The sequence below is a fragment of the Juglans microcarpa x Juglans regia genome, chromosome 5S (genome assembly GCF_004785595.1).
Source record: "Juglans microcarpa x Juglans regia isolate MS1-56 chromosome 5S, Jm3101_v1.0, whole genome shotgun sequence".
Classification (NCBI taxonomy): domain Eukaryota; kingdom Viridiplantae; phylum Streptophyta; class Magnoliopsida; order Fagales; family Juglandaceae; genus Juglans; species Juglans microcarpa x Juglans regia.
In genome coordinates this window covers 4,584,541-4,604,295 of record NC_054603.1, presented here as the reverse complement: position 1 = coordinate 4,604,295, position 19,755 = coordinate 4,584,541, and the positions used below count along the sequence as shown (strand labels likewise).

General features: G+C 35.3%; 1 protein-coding gene across 6 annotated transcripts; it reads right to left on the bottom strand.

Moving 5' to 3' along the window:
* Positions 1-408: 408 nt before the first annotated feature.
* LOC121266841 (receptor-like protein 4) lies at positions 409-13,878 on the bottom strand. 6 transcript variants are annotated; one of them, XR_005940925.1, is made up of 10 exons: positions 13,666-13,876; positions 9,901-10,953; positions 9,351-9,498; positions 8,199-8,270; positions 7,449-7,520; positions 6,105-6,176; positions 5,948-6,025; positions 1,517-1,698; positions 814-1,025; positions 409-730 (listed from the first exon to the last, which is right to left on the bottom strand). XR_005940925.1 is itself a non-coding variant. In XM_041170678.1 (10 exons), the coding sequence occupies exons 1-9, from the start codon at positions 13,808-13,810 to the stop codon at positions 904-906; spliced, it is 1,944 nt and encodes a 647-aa protein (XP_041026612.1). In that variant the 5' UTR covers positions 13,811-13,876; the 3' UTR covers positions 409-799; positions 884-903. The 6 variants fall into 6 exon arrangements, 5 of the variants coding, with proteins under 5 accessions (XP_041026612.1, XP_041026611.1, XP_041026613.1 ...); XM_041170678.1 differs by having other exon boundaries at positions 409-799; positions 884-1,025; XM_041170677.1 differs by having other exon boundaries at positions 409-1,025.
* Between the last annotated feature and the right edge of the window lie 5,877 nt (positions 13,879-19,755).

Below are 19,755 nucleotides of genomic sequence, written 5' to 3'. Positions count from 1 at the left end.
TTATTAGGACAATGTCTATTGTTGGACCATGTGAATTTAGGACCTGAAAACCCCAAGTCTATCAACCCATGTTTTTCTATGAAAAGGTGCAATCCCTTAGGTGTTGATGTATTCGCTACTGGCCTACCTCCAGATTTTTCAGATTGATGCAGAACCGAATTGAAGTCCCCTATAGCTATCATAGGTCCAGGAAATGCTTCTTTGATTAAGGGTATCCAAGAATTTTTTTTTTTTTTTCCGCATTTTGAGCAGGGTAGTAGACTAGATTTAGAGAAAGAGAGGGGAAAAATTCTTATGAGATGTGGACTTGATTATACAGATCAGGCATATTGCGAATTAAACATCCCGTAGATTTAAGAATAAAGTATATTTTCAAGAAGTATCGTGCTCAAAACCAGCAATAATATTGGGGAAGAGGAATAATGACCTTTTCTTTTCTTATATTATTAGGATGAATAATGATTATACAACACATCCAGTGAGAAGAAAGGTTCACAGTAGCTCAGTACCATCTCAGACTTCCAATTAGATCAGATGGTTACTTTCAAACCACAAAAAACATAAAAACGGAAGGGAAATTATTTGTAAACATTGTGAATTTCAGTGTCTATTCTCTATTAGTTACAACGTTTTTCTTTCACAGCTGGGAACAAAAATAAAGGGAGAGATTTACAAGATTTTTCATATTAGGGGGTTTGTTGCCACTAAGGTGATATCTGGATTCTCTGATCTGCAAGGTGAGTTTGAAAGGACAAGAGTAGCATAAGGTAGTGTCATGAATCGAGCAAGATCTGCAAGGCTGAATCGACTAACCGGTCAGTGAAATTTTAGAAGCGAAGTAAAGGGTCCAGGGAGCGCATCTTGACTGGATTATAGAACCCACCCAAGGTGAATGTTGTCTCATCATGATAGCAAAATGGGCCCAGTTTCAGCAGCAGTCCGAGCATGGCCATGACTGTTATGCCTTGTCATCTGAATATCACGTGTTACATGCGTCCTAGCCTTAGCGTAGGGAGCATCTCGTGCTGTACAAAAATTAAAGGAGGCAGAGTGTAAATTTCCCTGGGAGATAAACAAAATACCTACAAAGCATGCTTGCGAGTGCATGGAATTCGTACAGAAAGTTTTGACATCACAGAGAACCAGGAACTCTTTTTAGAGAGGGCCAAATAAATAACCAACAATCTAAGAATGCCAAACAAAATAATCTCTATATTGTTAGTAAACCAGGATTTTTTTTTTTTTGGGGGGGGGGGGGGGGGGGGGGGGGGGGGGGGGGGGGGGGGGGTAAAGTATAAGGATGCATTATTTTTGGATATTAAATTCTTCTCCTTTCTGTTATTTTGGCCCTACAATGCCAAACCATTATAAGATGAAAAAAGCGATACAAAACTTATTAATGCATCGACATGGCAGTTTATCCTCCATTATATGCATAAAAATGCATACGAAGAGTATATGTATCTGAAGAAAATTCTGCTAACAATCTTCTCTACTATAATATGAATATCCTTACCGACAAGCTGTTGTGCTCGGTGGATATTTTGCCGCCTTTTCCACCAACACAGCGAACAGATAACAGTTAGAAGTAATGACAGCAATGCACCTAAAGCAGTGCCAACAATTGCACCTGTAGAAAGATGGTGCCCACAGGTAGGCAGTCCATGTATGCCGCAAAGACCTGCATTATCTGTAAAACTGCAAGTATCTACAGTAAGTATTTGTAGCAGACTTCTGTAACAATACTACTATCCAAAAAGTAACAAACAACGTGCATGCACATTATTGAATATAGAAATTTTTATGCCTGCATGTTATGTTAAGTATTTTCTCAAAGCATTAAAAAAATAAAGACTAACAATGGTTGGAACATCTAGTAGCCAAAAAATTTGGAGTTAAAAAAAGAATGGGACGGGAAGGTTGTTTTGTAGTGGAGCCAATAGGGAGGAAGGGAGGATTGGTGGTGTTGTGGAGGAAGGAAGTGAGGTTAGAAATTCTGAACTTCTCGCAGCATCATATTAGTGCATATATTGAAGGGGAGATTAGGTGGTTGTTTACGAGGTTCTATGGCCATCCTGAGGTGAGTAGAAGGAGGGAGACTTGGAGGTTGATGTCACTGCTCAGACCCCAAGAGCAGATGGCATGGTGCTTGATAGGTGATTTCAATGAGGTGGTCTGTCAAGGGGAGGAGTGGAGGAAGGCCTTGACCTGAGGGGCAGATGAATGATTTTCGACAAGCTTTGGAAGATAATTCTGTTTTTGATTTAGGATGGAAGGGGTATAGATTCACATAGAGTAATCGGCACGAGGATAATTCCTTCACCAAGGAAAGGCTTGATAGGGCTGTAGCTAATTGCAGCTAGACAGATTTCTTTAGATGTCATGAGGTGGAGGTTTTAACAGCTTCACAATCAGATCATAAAGCTCTGTTGTTGAGCATAGAGAAAGGGAGTATGGGAAAAAGGAGAGGTCAAATAATCTTTAGATTTGAAGCTAAATGGGCCAAGGATGAGGAAGAGGGTGCTGTAGTTGAAGGAGTGTGGTCGAGAAGGCCTGGTGGGCAGGGCCGTTTAAGGGTGGTTCAGAATAAGCTCCATAATTGCAAAAGGGAGCTGTTATTGTGGAGTAGACAGAAAGGGAAGAGTGATAAGCTCCTTATCAAGGAAAAAACAGAAAGCCTGAAAGAGGAGCAGGATAATGATGGTCCTCATAATGCTGATATTGTTAAAAGGCTACAAAAGGAGCTGGGGCTTTTACTTGAGCAAGATGATATGAAATGGAAGCAAAGGGCCAAGAGGAATTGGTACCGGTTGGGGGATAAAAATACAAATTTTTTCACTCTTGTGCTAGCCAGAGAAGAAGCAAGAATATGGTGAAAGGGGTTTTGACTGAGGAAGGAAGGATGGTGACTGAGCATGAGAAGATTGAGCGGGTATTCATAGCCATTTCCAGCAGCTGTTTGAATCATTGGGGCCTACTGAGGAGAATATAGATGAGTGTTTGAGAAATGTGGTGCCAAGGGTCACATGTGATATGAATGTAGAGTTACAAAAGGAGTTTACTAGAGAGGAAATTGAGGTTGCCTTAAAACAGATGGCTCCTTAGAAATCCCTTGGACCTGATGGGTATGGGGCTTGTTTTTTTCAAGCCTACTGGCACATTGTGGGAGAGGTCAGTGAGGCTTTACTCAATTTTCTGAATGGTTATGGGGAGCTGAATGGTACCATTAACCATACTTATATAGCACTTATCCCTAAAGTGAAGAACCCCTCGAAAGCTAGTGAGTTTAGACCCATTAGTCTTTGTAATGTGGTCTATAAGTTGGCTTCAAAGGTGACGGCTAACAGGCTTAAGAAGCTGCTTCCTTATCTGATTTCCAGCAACCAAAGTGCCTTCATTCCTGGGAGACTTATAACAGATAATGTCATGATCGCTTATGAGACTCTCCACATGATGAAGACAAGGCAAAAAGGAAGGGTGGGGAGTATGGCTCTAAAGCTGGATATGGCTAAAGCATATGATAGGATTGAGTGGAAGTTTTTGGAAGGAATAATTAGTAGGTTGGGGTTTGGGGAGAGGTGGATAGGGCTCATTATGTAGTGTTTGAATTCAGTTTCTTACTCAATTTTATTGAATGGACAACTTGGCAGAGTTATTAAGCTAACTCATGGGATTAGACAAGGGGATCCCATATCCACTTATTTGTTCATCTTGTGTGTTGAAGGACTTAGCTCCTTAATTAATATAATTAATATGGCTGAAAGGTCTAAGAAGATAAGGGGGGTTGCAGTGGCCAGGGGTGGAAAAAGGGTAAATCACCAGCTCTTTGCAGATGATTATGTGATTTTTGGGAGGGCACTCATGGCTGAATGGCATAGGATTCATGATTTGTTGGAGCTGTATGGGAAGGCCTCGGGACAGTTGCTCAACTTACAAAAGTCCACCATATTTTTCAGTACAAACACAGCTACTGCTGTGAGAAGACAGATCCAAAGGGTGGCAGGGGTTCCTGTGTGTGGGAGTTATGAGAAATATCTAGGTCTATCTGCCATGATGCGTAGGTATCGGTACAACACTTTCAGATCAGTTAAGGAAAGGGTATGGGCTAAGCTGAATAATTGGAAGAATCTTTTCTTATCACAGGCAAGGAAAGAAGTTTTAATGAAGCTGTTGTTCAGGCTATTCCTATATACTCAATGAGTGTGTTTATGTTGCCAAGGAAAATTTGCAAAGAGATCTCTTCCCTTATGGCCAAGTTCTGGCGGGGGCACAAACAAAAGGAGAGATACAATGGAGAAGCTGGAATAAGTTGGGGGATTCAAAAAGGGTTGGATGTTAGGCTTCAGGGATATTGAATGCTTCAACCAAGCAATGCTTGCTAAGTAATGCTGGAGAATGCTTACTTCCCCTTCCCTGCTGGTTGCTCAGATTATGAAGGAGAAATACTTTAGAGGGGTTAGCTTGAATGATGCAAAAATGGGGTATAATCCTCATACATATGGAGGAGCTTGTGGCCTGTCATTGATCTTGTCAAAGATTGGATTTTATGGAGGGTTGGGGACGGCAAGAAGATTAGTGTCTGGCACGACAGATGGCTCCCATGTCCTAGCTCATACAAGGTGCAATCTCCTCAAACTTCTTTGCCTCTTGATGCCAAAGTTAACTTGCTGATTGATGTTGAGACTGGATGTTGGAAAAGAGATTTCATTTTCGAGTCTTTCAATACAATGGATGCAGAGCAGTTATGCAAGTTACCCCTTAGCAGGTGGGGTGTAGAGGATAGGATGGTATGGGGGCCAGCAAAGAATGGCAGGTTCTCTGTTAAATCTGCATATTTTCTCGGAAAAGAAAGATTTATGAGGATCATGGGGGAAGGTTCAGGAAAGGATAAGGTGGAGGGGATGTGGAGGCAAATATGGAATCTGAATGTGCAAGGTGTTGTGAAGTTGTTTTTGTGGAAAGTGGGACATGAGCTCTTACCTACTAAGACCAATATCTTTAAAAGGAAAGCTTTTGTTTCTATTTTGTGTCCTATCTGTGAGAGGGGGATTGAAACAGCAGTACATGTGGTCTGGGGATGCCCTGTAGCTTCAGACGTATGGGCAGAGGATGAAAGTCCTGTAAGGAAATGAAGTAATGTAGAGCTTGGCTTTGCAGAGTTATGGGCCACTATGTTTCTGAAGTTAAGTATAGAAGAGGTGGAATTAATGGCTTACACCATGCGGAAGTTGTGGCTCAGGAGGAACTTGTGTGTATTTGAAGATCAGTTTGATGAACCAAAGAAAGTTCTTAAAACTGCTAAGCTAGCTTGGGTAGAATTCAAGGAAGCTAATCTGGTCCAGAGAGGCTGGGTACTAGAGCTAAGAGAAGAAAAGATGCTAAATGGGAAAAGTCTGAGGTGGGGAGGCTGAAGGCAAATTGGGATTCTGCAGTGGATGCTACCAACAGAAGAGTGGGGATTGGCGTTGTGGTGAGGGATGATCAAGGGGAGGTGCTAGCCTGTCTGTGCTCGGCTGTTGAGAATCAAGAAGGGGCTTGTGCAGTGGAAGCCATGGCTGCTAGAAGAGCTGCTCTATTGTGCTTGGCACTGGGGGCTCGGCAGAGTAATGCTAGAGAGGGACTCTAAGGTTGTTGTGAAGGACTTGTGCAGTAGTGAGGATGTGCTAACAGATTATGGGGTGTTCATAGAAGATATAAAAAAAATTCTTAAAGGTAAGACTGATTGGTCTACAAGATTTGTTTATAGAGAAGCTAACAAAGTAGATCATATACTTACAAAACTAGCTTTATCTAGTATAGAAGAGTGGGTGTGGATAGAAGAAGGCCCTAGACAAATTACAAATACCGTGCTTAGTGAGAAATACTGTATTGATTGAACTTTGTTTCAGGTTTATTCAATAAAGAATTACACAGTTATCTTAGAAAAAAAACAATGGTTGGAACATACTTGAAGCTTGCTCTATGCAAAAGCCTTCCTTCCAGTGCATCTGGGACTCTTCCAGATAAAGAGTTGCCATTAAGATTCCTGCATCATTATGACCTAAATCTGAGTTTTTTGTGAATTTCAAAGCTCGTGGGTTAATGAGATGCTGTAAAGATCTTACAGTATCTGTAATGATGTCAGCTGTCCAAGGCTTTCAGGAATTGATCCGTTAAAAAAATTGTAAGACAGATCCCTGCCATACAAGCATATGCTTTCAGAAATTAAATTTATGGAATAATGCAAAGAATAACAGCACAAAATAATGTTGACTTGACAGCTCAAAAGGTTCCATATTTTGACAGCATTGGTGCATAAAAATCTTCTCTATTTTTTCGTTATCAGAACCAAGCAAAATAATGCTTCTCCTAGTATAACTGGTCTTTGGTCCATAGATAAGGTATTGAGTAGTTGTTTGGATGGTGCAAGTAAGGCCTCGTTCCATCACACAGATGAGATGAGAAATCTATGAATAGTAGTGAGATAATTTGTGAATAGTAATGAAATAGTTTGAGTTAAGATTTTTATGGGTTTTGGGAAATGAGATAGAAAAATTTTAATAAAAAAATTATAAAGTTCAAAGAGGAGACTATAATTTTTTAATATTAATTTTCTTTTGAGATTTGAAAAAATTAAATTGTTTCTTGGGTTTCGTTTGAAAGTTTGGGAAAGTTGTAATGATTAGATGAAAATTTGAAATTGGTATTTGAATGTTCTTTTTTTTTTTTTTACAAGTAAACAAGAAATTGGTGTTTGAATGTTAAGATGAGATAAGATGGTTTCAAAGGTTTGTGAAACCAAACCAGGCCTCAGAGTTTTGAAATTGGCATTTTATTGCAATGTCACCCTTTTGGATGCCTTAACGACAGAAATATATTTTGTATCGTGCCTGCATTTATGTTTTCCCTAATGAAAACGGCATTTCATACCAGACAAAACAACAGAAATTAATTCCCTTACAAAATATAAACAAAGTCGCATGAGCACCTTACTAATGCGCTGAGTCTGTAGTTTTAGAAGTTGACTAGATGATACAGCATGATTCATTACAACAGGAAAATAGAAACAAGAGTGCAACCAGAATACATACCGATTCTGTTGTTTAAGATCTGACCTAATAGTTGACAACAAGATTTTTTACAAAAGTTAAAGCATAGAAGAAGATTGTTTTCTTACAGGATAGGGTAGGCATAAATTTCAAAATTCTTTTGAGCACAGTAGGAAGGTTCTACACGCAAGCTAGCTGAAGATCATAGCACTGTTGGGTTTTATTAGCTACGTGTAAGCTGTCACTGAGAAAAGAGACAAGCTAACTTGACTGTGCCACATCATTACATTTCATGGTTTCTAGATGATGGTGCCGTAGCAGTTCTTTCCACAGTAAATAATATCAATTGCAGAGAGTTGTATTTATTCGGTAGAAACTAAAAAGTTGGAAGTATCTGACAAGAGAAAGTAATGCACTTACAATTTTTCTAAGCTAGCTATTGTTCCAAGTGAGAATGGAATGAGACCACGAATGCTGTTTCCACTCAAGTTTCTGTACATGCACAAGCCAAACTACCATTAGAGATACATAACAAAGCTAGAAAGATGTTTAGACTAAATTTGAATCACTCATGTTTGGGAACCAATAATTTCTCTAAAGTTTCTCAAAATTTTCCTACTCTCAAACCAAACATCTTTACAACAAAATAATCTCAATTATCATAATATCTTATCTTGATTTTCTTAACAAACAAAAACCAAAACAACTTTCACAAAACTAAAAGAACAAAAATCTCATAAAAATTTTCTTCCTTTCATATTTTCAATGGGTCACGCCACTTTTAAAAGCTCCAATAAAAACATATCTAAAAAGCTTTCTCAATCCAACCATATTTTTACTGGCTCCCACCACTTTTAAAACCTCATAAAACTCATCTTTAAAAGTTTTCTTAGATTTCAGAAACTTCCAAGAAAATCTTGCATCCAAACATCCCCTTGTGTCAGTCATGATATTGCAGACTTTAGGAAATAGAAGAATTTGATAAACAATTTGAGTGAAGACATAAAAATGATCATTGCACAGAAATAAGCTATTATCATCTCAGCATTTCAAAACTATCAGCAGTATATTGCCAAAACTTGAACCATTTAGTTATAAAACTTAATATAGATGCAGCTTTGGATGTCAAATTCTATCAATTAAAATGGAGGCCAACTTTTAGAAACTTACATGCTATGTAGATGACGCAGACTGGATATATCATCAGGCAAGAAACCCCTCAGACCTTGGTTGTCAAGACCACTGATCAGGCAGGGGAAACCAGTAATTACTCAACACTATACTACAATAGAAGATATTACTGTCTTAGCATCTTAAAGTCTTAAACATCAAATCATCTTTAAAAAATGCAATATTCTTTGGTCATGTATGTGTGTATGAGAGTGAAAAAGAATGGTCCTGAATTTACTCTTCATCGGGAATTGATATTTTTGACTTTCTTGCTAGGAAAATATGGCAAATGCCATAAAAAATGGCCAAATCCAGCTTAAGTTGCCCAGAAAATACATAGAAAAGTCCACAAAAAGGTAAATGAGCTGTGTTTACTTGTCAAAAAATTGTAAGCAATATAGGTGGTCCAATCGCCTTAGAGCCAATCATTGAGGTACAACTCCTTACCAAAATCTAAATGCATATGACTTGGTAAGAAATCCAAAATGTAAACTTAAAATCTTTAATGAAAATGGAAGCTGCTCCCACAAAAGTAGGGATGGCCTTCATCAGTTCAGTCACTTTTGAAACATATGCTATTTTTACGAGTGCACCAAGAATTTACTCCATAAATTTCGTGGACTTGGAAACATTTAACAAATATGAAAGGCAACATTCTGGAGTATACAAAATATGGATCAAACAAAAATTAAATGGGAAACTGTACATTGTATAAAGGTCAAGATAAATTCTTTTGCCAGAACATATGTCAACCCCGATGTTATCCAGGTCATATCTATTGACGGTTGGATATTTAATATGAACTTCTAAGGGTCAATGTCTTTATTGGAACTAGTGTAGCAGCTTTTGACAAATCAAATTTAAGGGAGTAGCATAAGCAAGAGCCCTTAGTTTTATTAGATCTCAGCTTGGCAAGGATGGATTATAAGGACTTAAAGATTGCTGTCGAATAAGTTAGAAAGAGATTCAGAGTGTTGCAAAGGCTAGGAAATTGAGCATTTTCGATGGATCTGTTCCCAGTAAAGGACATGGGGGAGTTGTTGATTGGCTCGGTTAACTGGTCCACAAGCTTGAAAATTGTGGGATGGTAGCTTTTTTTGGCAGTTACAAGAGCCAAATACATTAAATACGAGACAAAGATCAAGAAAGTACAGTCCATCAATGACCCATTTCCCGCTAGTACTGTCAAGTTGGCAGTCTGCCCCACTCCACGGGTGTTGTTGGGGAACACATGGATCACCATTCCATCCTAGTCGAAGAGGAAGCCCCAATGCTTTCTTCAATGCTCGTAGAGCCCTAACTAGAATAGGATAAGGACAATCAATTTAGTGACACACTATTTACACACCAACTTACAATATGCTTTATTCATAAAGAGAAATAAGTAAGCACAGCAAAAAAAATTCATGCTCACTCCTGCCAAATATGTCAACAAGATTGAGTGGATAACAAAGTGGGTTGATATTAACAAGCAAAGACCTCACTAAGTGATAATAGAGGAGAATATCAAAAAGTTGTGGTCCTAGAATTTTATCACTCAAGTAGTGCCAGTATTCAGCAATAACATACCAACGTACTATATAGGTTGCTCTGTCTTACATACATGAAAGTGCATATATTTGGGCCTCATTCTAGTACTATATTCGAAAATTTTAAGCAAACTATATATATGGTATGGACAATAAAAATGTGGCATACATACCTTCATCTGGTAAGGTTTTGGGCTCTGCTATAATAACCTCAAAGACCTCAATAGCATTGATAATGGCACGACCTTCTTTAGGATGCAAGGTTATTGTCAAAGTCCTTCCATTAATAGCAACAGTTGTGTTAAGAACAATAGCGGTATAACGACCCCCACTCATTTTGATAATGTCTACATCTTCAAATACAACATCGCCATTTATCAGGATATCGAATACCCTTTGCCCTACTTTAGTCACTGAAGAATCAATCTCTGCAAAGTGTAACCAAATTGAGTAGTTTCCATTGGGCTCCACATCAATAGCATATGTTAAATCAGGCTGAGTATCAGTACTAACAAGAGCTGACTGATAAAGAGCTTCAGGATAAAAGTTTGGTGAAATTGAAGCCTGCTTAATGCTACTTTCAGTAGATCTAGGTCGATCAGAATTCCGACCGAAAGTTGGTATTGCTTTCCAAAACCTATCCCCACCCCAATGATCACCACGATAATCAACACCAAACTTTGACTTCCCTGTGCCACAACTCAGTCTTGTGGCTGTTCTAAAAATTGTTCCTTGACCCCACTGTTGACTGGAATAGTAGGCTTTATCATCGACTTGAAGAATTTCAATTGCAAGAATTGCTGGATCTCCATGACCAGTACTATGAAAGCAGAGAGAGACCGTGTTATTAGTAAGAAACACGAGGGATTCGGCAAATGCTTGGTCATCCTGGTTGCTCCAACCTGATTGCAAAGAACATATTTGAGTGCCTTCAACAGAAACATCAAATAGAGGTTCATAGTCAAAATTAGGCTGCGCAACCAATCCAAAGAATATCCTGACAGAATAGTGTCCTTTTGGCACTCTATTAATGTTGTAACAATTTTCGGGACCTTCAGATAGGGGGAAGTAGCGAAGTGTTTTAAGATGAGGAGAGACAGAGCTTTTAACCGTTGCATTTGTAGGTACCCCTCCTGTATATGCAAAATCCTTATACCAAAGTGTATTGGTAGGCGGTGTATGGACATTTTGGCGAGCTCCACAGCTTATGCGCATAACAAATGGTGCTGTAGTAAGAGAAAATATTTCACATGTTCAAACATCACCATTAAAATCAAGTAGAAGGAAAAGCAGCTAAAGCACGAGAACTAATTATAATTCTCTAATCCTCAAGTATGTGCAATCAGTCATGGTGGTTCATAAATTACGCAAATTCACCCAGAAACTGGCAATTACCACATAAAGATGACCTGCGTCCATACTTAACATGTATCTTGCATGCTGCTAATTGATTTGTGAAATGCACATGCTGCTTCACTGAAATGTTGTTGTTGGTTCAAGCTAAAGGTATGCATCATTTTAACTCATGATCACCTTGGTAACAGATTGGTTCATTTATTTTTTGAAGGAAAATTCAAAATATTAAAGAGAAATTAGCAATAGTTTATCGCTATAGATTCTGCGACAATACATACATATCTATAGACTCCGAGTATTCAGTCATTAACCCTAACATATTGCATAACTCTTGGGCTAAAAAAACCTGGACAAGCAACACATACTGGGGAACTTGAACGCGTGGTTATGTTGCAAAAAAGAAGACGAAAGAGAAGAAAATAGAAGTTCAAATTTGCTTTCTTTTCCTTTCCAGGTTTTGAAACTCAAGTCAGGTGCAGCTTAGTGACTTCTTGCTTTCTGATATCTAAAAGAGCAAAAAGTTCCTACACATTCAGAATGTTGATTTATTACTTTTCTTTTATAAAAATATTCACAGGAACCAAACGGATTCAAAATCATTCTTTCATTTTAAACCGAACAAATATAATTAAAAAACCAATAAAGAATATCCATGGAAACAAAGAAAAATTTGCATACTCATATGCAGCTTCTGCTCTCTGATGCATCATTTCACTTACTTACTAACATGAACGCTAGCAAATAAAGCATGATAGAAAATAAAATATAATATAAAAGAAGAGGGAAAGAGGGAAAGAGGCCTTGAGGGCTACATTTTTGCTTTCTCAATTGTTATTGAATACAAGGCATACATCCCTATTTATAGGGAAATTACGTTGAGATAAGATAAGGTAAACATTATGAAAATCAAATCAACATAATATCAAATCAAAATGATTTGATAATTATGAAAATCAAATTAATATAATATCAAATCAAATTAAATTCTTCAATATTCTCCCTCAAACTCAAGGTGGAGAACTTTGGAATCTTGGGTTTGAAATTTGAAAGTAGCCTCCATATTCATTAATTGATCGTCGATAAGATGATGGTGTTGGTGATGAAGTGGCTGGCAACTGGACCATCAAATCTGGAGTTGTAGCCAACAATGGGCTATATATGGCCTTGGTCAACTATTGGACCAAAATCAAAAGGCTAAAATTGGATCTGAGGCTTCAAACAATGCTCATAACAGATCAAAACCCAATAAAAAATGTCTCACAGCTAATATAGATACTCTAAATGCATTAATTTGAAACGATACATAATTAAACGGCGATAAAAAGTTTGTGAGAGGTAAATCTAGCGGAAGAAAAAATATTCCACGGGATCGAGCCTAGCGTTAGCTAAGAGCTCTAATACCATGATAAAAAATAAAATATAATATAAAAGAAGATGGAGAAGAGAGAAAGTGGGAAAGAGGCTTTGATGACTACATCTTTACTTTCTCAATTGTTATTGAATACAAGGCATACATCCCTATTTATAAAAAAATGACATTGAGACAAGATAAGATAAACATTATGAAAATCAAATCAATAGAATATCAAATCAAATTACTTAAAGGCATCGATTTGTGATCAATATTATTGTGAATATTGTGTGCCAATTATTTTACCATCTTTATATTACTCTAACTGATGTATATGCAGCCAATAAAAGTGGGACACCTGGTGATAAGCAGCAGCCCTTATCAATATGCAGTGAAGTGAACATGTGCTGGGCACGTGAGCAATCTTTATACTCTGATATGATGAATGGAAGCCGCTGGATCAAACGCACATGTTGTAATCTGTTGCGCATGTATATATATGCATGTAGCTATGTTAGGGTCAGATGAACAGTTTTCATTTGGCATTTCTGCCGTCTTCGAGAGCTTTGTAAGTCTGAGAGAGAGAGTTCATGCTAGGGTTTTACTAAGGGAGAAAGAAAGCTATATTGTGGCTTGTTTTGGCTCGGTATTGGCTTGATCTTGTATATGATACATTGACTTTGAAGATTACTCAATGAAGAATGATCTCTGAGGCTGATCCTGCCGTGAATGTAGGCCATTAGGGCCGAACCACGTAATCTCTGTTTGTATTCCTTATTCTTTATTCTTTTATTATTTCTTGTTGATTTACTGTTTGTTCTTGTTGTTCTTGATATTTTATCTCCAATACTTGTAATTGTTGAGTTGGATTTCGAGGTACTGAGTCTTTTAGGCTATAAGGGACTCTGGTTGTGTTTCTCACAATTATCTTCAAATTACTTAAGATAAACATTGTGATTTGATATTATCTTCAACAAAGCACAATATAAGATCTATCTCAAACCAAACCCCGAAGAGTCCAAAAACTACTTAGTTCTATTTCTCAATCTTTTCGACCTTGGTTCCGTAAGGCATCGATTCGTCGACTAAATACTCAATCATTATTAAACAAATCAAAATGCAACAAAAAATACTTAAGAAACGCTAACTCAAATCCTCTACCACTCCAGCGCTCGAATTCCCCACGAAATTGACTACACAGTGAGTGAGAGAGAGAGTAGCGGAAGCTCACCGCGTCGAGCTTTAGACGAAGACAAAGCCGAGCAGAAAACGAGCAGCCATAGCAGACGAAATCTGAGCATCGTAACCTCGAAAAGCACTTCTCTTTCTCTCTGTGTCCCTGTCTCTGTCACCACTACAGCCTCCTCGTTCTCCATCTCTCGCTTTTCATCTTCCCTTCTCTTTAGAGAGGGAGTGACTGTGAGGTAATACACAGTTGGAGATTCTAGAAGTACTCTTCAAACTAGTGGACGCGTGACTGTGGAAGACATCAATAGTACAGGTGAGCTTCATGGCAGTTGATGGACTTCTTTAATCGGACAGTGCAGCTTCTTTGACCATTTGTAATGGATTATTCATCTTATTTTTTAAAATATATAATTAAATTTTATTTTTTTATTTTATATATTAATTTTTACAATATATCATACATCAATTTATTTATTTTTTCTTCATATTATTTAAATATTATATTTTTTAATATTTTATAAAAAAATACAAGAATAAAGAAATTGTTGTGGGAGAAAAAGTACAAGAAAATAAATAAAATAAATAAAAAATATTTATATTTGTGCACTGTCCACACTGCATGTAGCGACAACACGATAAGAAAATTGAAAATAGATATGAAATGTATCATTCGTTGGATGCACTTTTGGCATCTTTCCTCCACATTTTATATAAAAATGGGTTTTACAGAACCATGCTCTTATTTCGTCGAGTTTAAATTTTAAAATTTATTTTATAAATTAAATTATGTCAAACTATAATATAAATAATTTTAAAAAAGTTATTCATTATCAATTGCAAAGTGGCTTGAGTTCTAGCCTCCGGGGCCCAGCTGTGGACGGTCATGATGTACGGTACATGCAGTTACCAATCAGGAGGGTAGTTATAGTTATAAATTTGACTGACTTGATCAGACTCAGAAAACATTTTATAACATTCATTTTAAAGTCTTTAATTTTATTATAGTAATATTATCTTCATAAATAAATAATTATTAAATAAGTTTAGAATATAAACACGTAATATTATAGTCTTATCATAACATCTCGTCTTAATTAAAAAGTAATATTAATTTTTTTAATTATATAATATATTGCCATAAAAATGAATAATATATTATGAGAATATTTATATTGAACTTTTCATCATCTATGATATCAGTTAAATAAGACGATGGCCCACGGGTGTTATAAAAAATAATAATTATGGCCATTGATGTAATTTCAATCATTGGGAACTTAAAAATTAAAATTGACTTTCCCTTGAAGTTTCCTATCTTGGTTCTTGTCCTGAAACAATGAAACCATAATTCCATAATTTTATATGTGGGAATAGCAATAGATATTGTTAAAAGAAAAATAGTATATTTGTCTTCTTTAGTAGTAAATCGGACGGTCCAGGATAGTCATAGAATTCAGATGAGTGGACCTTCAGATTTTTGTCGGCTTTTGTTTGGGCTTGGATTATTGCGCAATCAGCGGGCAGCACCTCGGCAACCTGTGCCGGAGTAGCTTGCCTTGGAAACGGATTAGATCAGAATTAGGATCTTCCAAACTTTAGAAAAATATTAGTAATTATTACTATAGAGCAATAGTTCAATTTTAGCTAAGATAGCACCTTGGTTATTTTATACAATTTAGTTGCTATGTATTCCGCATTGAATTATCTAAAAAAGTTTGGTTAAGTTATTAAATCTTTTTAATATTTATTTATTATATTATTTTACATAGTATTAATGCTTGATGAGTTTGAGTAGGCTTATAGCAAAGACTCGAGAACACATTTTTTTCTTAAATATTCTTAAATATTTTCAGATATTTCATTTCTAAATATAATTCAAACACAAAATATTTTCAATTTTATATTCTTAATTTTTTTAATTTAATAATTATTTAAATTATAATTTTTCCAATCTCCAAAACAAAACATAAAAAATAATACTACTTTTTCAATTTTTAAAAGAAAAATTATATTATAAAATTATATTTTAACAATATTTTAACTTCATAATATTCTTATTCAATTTTTTTCTCTCTTTTCCTAAATCCAATAAAACATATTAAATTAAACTATTTTACTATTATTCATATATATATATATATAAATATTCTAAATATCAAAACGGACTATTAATCATCAGTATGATGCATAACCATTAACCATTACGTCTTAGACTAACATGGCCCAAACACAAATATATTAGATATCAGAAATCTCAACACATAAGTATTAAAGTATTCTTAGCTGAAGCCACAGTTGCAAATAAATACGATGAAGCACTGTAGCAAAGTTATTTTAGCCAAGGTGTTTGATGAATTTAATGCAGGGGCTTTTACATACTATTTGGTAGATTTACACTCTTAGATACTCTGGAATATGGATATATGACATTTTTTAAATAGTTCGACACGTACTATATTCTGAATTTGAATTTAGATATGGCGATTCACTTTAGTCTATTAACCGCCTAATGATTCACTGAATTATTCCGTAAAATTGATTCTATGTTATGGCTCAAACCTTATTTTAGAGAGTGCTTGAGTTTCTCGTTGTTTACTATGATCACGATCGAGTAAAGAAGTCACCTCCAATCGCTCCCTCTTTAGTTTGAATAGTGAGAATATCTGAGAAGTATTAAGAATATTTATGAATAGTAGTAAAAAAGTAATGAATAAGTAATAATAAAATATCGAATAGTATTAAAAGTAAGTGAAAAATAATAAATACTATAAAAATAATAATAAAGTAAATAATAGTAATAAGAATACTTGAAATACTCTCACTTACTAAACACAGCGAGTTTATTTTGATTATACAACTAATTTTGCTGATATGCCATCCATATTCTAGAACATCTAAAATTCAGCTTTCGTATCCTAAAGACCACAATTAAAAATCGTGTGCATAACAGCCAGGGATAAGCTCAATCATTGCAATGAAACGGGTATTATATGGGTATTATATATGCAAAGATGGCCTCTCTTAGCTACAATAAGCATTGCACAACTCATTTTATATATCTCTTTTGTATTCTGCACGCCTTAGAGCTTATACAGTAATTATAAAAATCTAAGATCTTGTTTAGATAATGAAATGAGATGAAATAATATATTAATTGTAATGAAATAGTTTGTGAATAATAGTAAAATTATTTGAGTTCAAATGTTTTATAGAATTTTGAGTGAAAAAAAGAACAAATTGAATAAAAATATTATAAAATTAAAATATTATTAAAATATAATTTTGTTTTGATATTTGAAAAAGTTGAATCATTTTTTGTGTTTAGTTCGAAATTTAAAAAAATTGTAATGATTAAATAAAAAAAATTAAAAAATTGACAATAAAAAATATTTGTATTTATTATATTTAAATATTTTCATAATATGAGATGTGAGATTCTTGATATCCAAACCAACCCACTCGAATGAAACAAGTGATGTAACAATAAGTAAACAGTATTGATGTGTACCAAGAGCTGCATCAATGTGTCCTCAGACCCCACTTCGACTCCTCCTGGTGCTGTCTTCGTGTGGCAATATATGGTGTACATAACAGACCTTTAATGAAATTGGATGAAGAGAATTGGACAGTTGGACTTCGGATGAGACAGTCACATAAATGGTTGCCCTCCGATGTTTGTGGTAACTGCAATCACATCAAGAGACGCTGGCGCCTAGGGATAGGGCGGCAATATTGGATAGGGCTGAACAAAAACCGTGCAGCCAGCCACCACCGACGGAAACAAACCCGCCGCGTTAGGAACGGGCCAAAATTGGTGGATAACTGGCTGGCATACGGTGGAAAATTCAAGGATCCAATATTCAGCAGTTCAGTCCTAATTTGAAGCTGGACCGGACCGCTGGACCGACCGATAAAATAAAATTATATATATTTTTTTAATATACACTAATCAAAATGATATCGTTCCACATAAGTTTGAGTAGAAAAACGTCGTTTTGTACTTATAAGTATACAAAATATAATAGAAACAACGTCATTTGGTACTAAACCAAACGACGTCGTTTTATTTAACACGTGGGGAAAAAATATATATATATAAAACGACGCCATTCCACTTAAACTGAACAGCGTTGTTTCGAGATGGGATCGTCTTCTTCCCCAGTCACCTTCTCCCCTACATTTTACACCTCTATAACTCTATCTTTCTCTCATCTCTTAGAAGAATCTCGTCACTAAGGGAATCGAACTCCGACCGAGAACTACTAGAGAACCATCTCTATTGGTTTCCTCCTTCCCATCGACCGGTTAAGGTTGGTTGCTTCACCCAATTTTCTCTCATCGGTTGGCATCGATTTTATCCAAAAATCGTGTCGAATGAGTCAGTTTTCACCTCTAATATTGGACTTGCATGGACGAGACACACAAACGGTTGCATTATTAGATATTCTCAAATGGGCCAAAAGAGTGATGGTGGGCAGTAAAAAGAGTGATGCTAAGCTGTTGCCCAGTAGTAAATGATGGGCGTGTTGTTTAGGCAAAACTCATTTTTTTTTTAATATTTTCTTAATATCTTTAAACATTTTTAAAAAATAAAAAAATCAATACACTAATAATCACTTTTTTAATCAGTAAATAGAAAAAAAAGTATATGAGCAATTAAAATGAAGAAACAAAATGAGATGATATATTAACATTATTCTAGACTAAAATTAATGTCTTGAAGAGAATCTCTCTCTCCTTTCTCCCCAATTTGGGCTTTACAAAATACGGTACATGCTTGCCCAAACCGAGTCGATTCCACAACCCAAATATCAGCTATAGACGGTTGAGTACTAATATTTTTTGAGTAATTATAATTAAATAATTAGTAGACCTGTCTCATTAAGAACATTCTCATTAAATTAATCAAAGTTAAATGATATTTTTTTATGAATATAAGAGAAATTTGACTTTTAACTATTCTATTAACATAAATCTCTATATTGGAATAGTTATTTTTTCATTATATAATAATAAAATAATATAAGATGAATTTGATTTTAGTTATTCACATCAAATTTCTACATTAGATTATATATTTATTCATTATATAATAATGAATAATTAATAATTTCAAAAATATTTAATTTTTTTAATTATTAATTTATTTTATTTTATCATATTTTACTATTCTACCTATTATATATTAATTAATAATTATATTATTATTAAATTAATATATCACTAACTCAAATTAATATATCAATTGTGATAAAATATGTGATAGAAAGAAAGAGAGAGAAATAATTAATAAAATATATATTTGATGTATGTATAGAAATTTTCAAATTTGAAAAAATTTTTAAAAGTTACTGTAGTTAAATTTAAAATGTGAGCATATTTTACTCTCTAATAACTAAATATTCATTGGATTTAACTTTTAGTTAGTCCAATAAAAGTACTCTAATACGTTAATAGATAAAACCTATTTATTTGTTCATTACAATTAATCTCCTATATTTATTTACATACGACACATCTAAAATTAATGGGTAGACAATGCTGCCGATATTTTTTATTCTAAAGGTTATCCATATTTTAAGAAAAATACGTTACAGATGTCCATCCGATATTGAGGCATTAACAACCCTCCAATAACACCTTGCTACATCAACAATTTCACAGAAATTACAATAGACTCGTTACACTATATGATAAAACATATATTCTCCTCTGATCCTCGCCTCTTTCAAACCCTAGGGTTGCAGCAGCCTCTCGTTTACATTCGGCAAGCCGTAGCCTCCATGGAATCCCATGTAGCTGAGCCACCGTAATCCATTATTGCCACACGTACTCGTTGCAACAAGGCACCACAACAAGCTATCTTCTAGCCCCTCATGACCAGAATGCAAAATACAATTCTCATTTCCATGATTTTCAAATCTCATACCCAATCTCATAGTTTCTCAAAATCTTTTGATTATTTGCTCGGTTGTAAACACACAAAAAATAAAAAAGAAAGGCAAGAAACTTGTACAAAATTTTCTCTTTTCCTGCACTTCTTGTGGTATCAATCTTTTTCGTTTTCCTTCTAACTTTGGTCATGAAGGTGATAAATAATATGTAGGCCGGACAATGATGAGAATGAGGACTG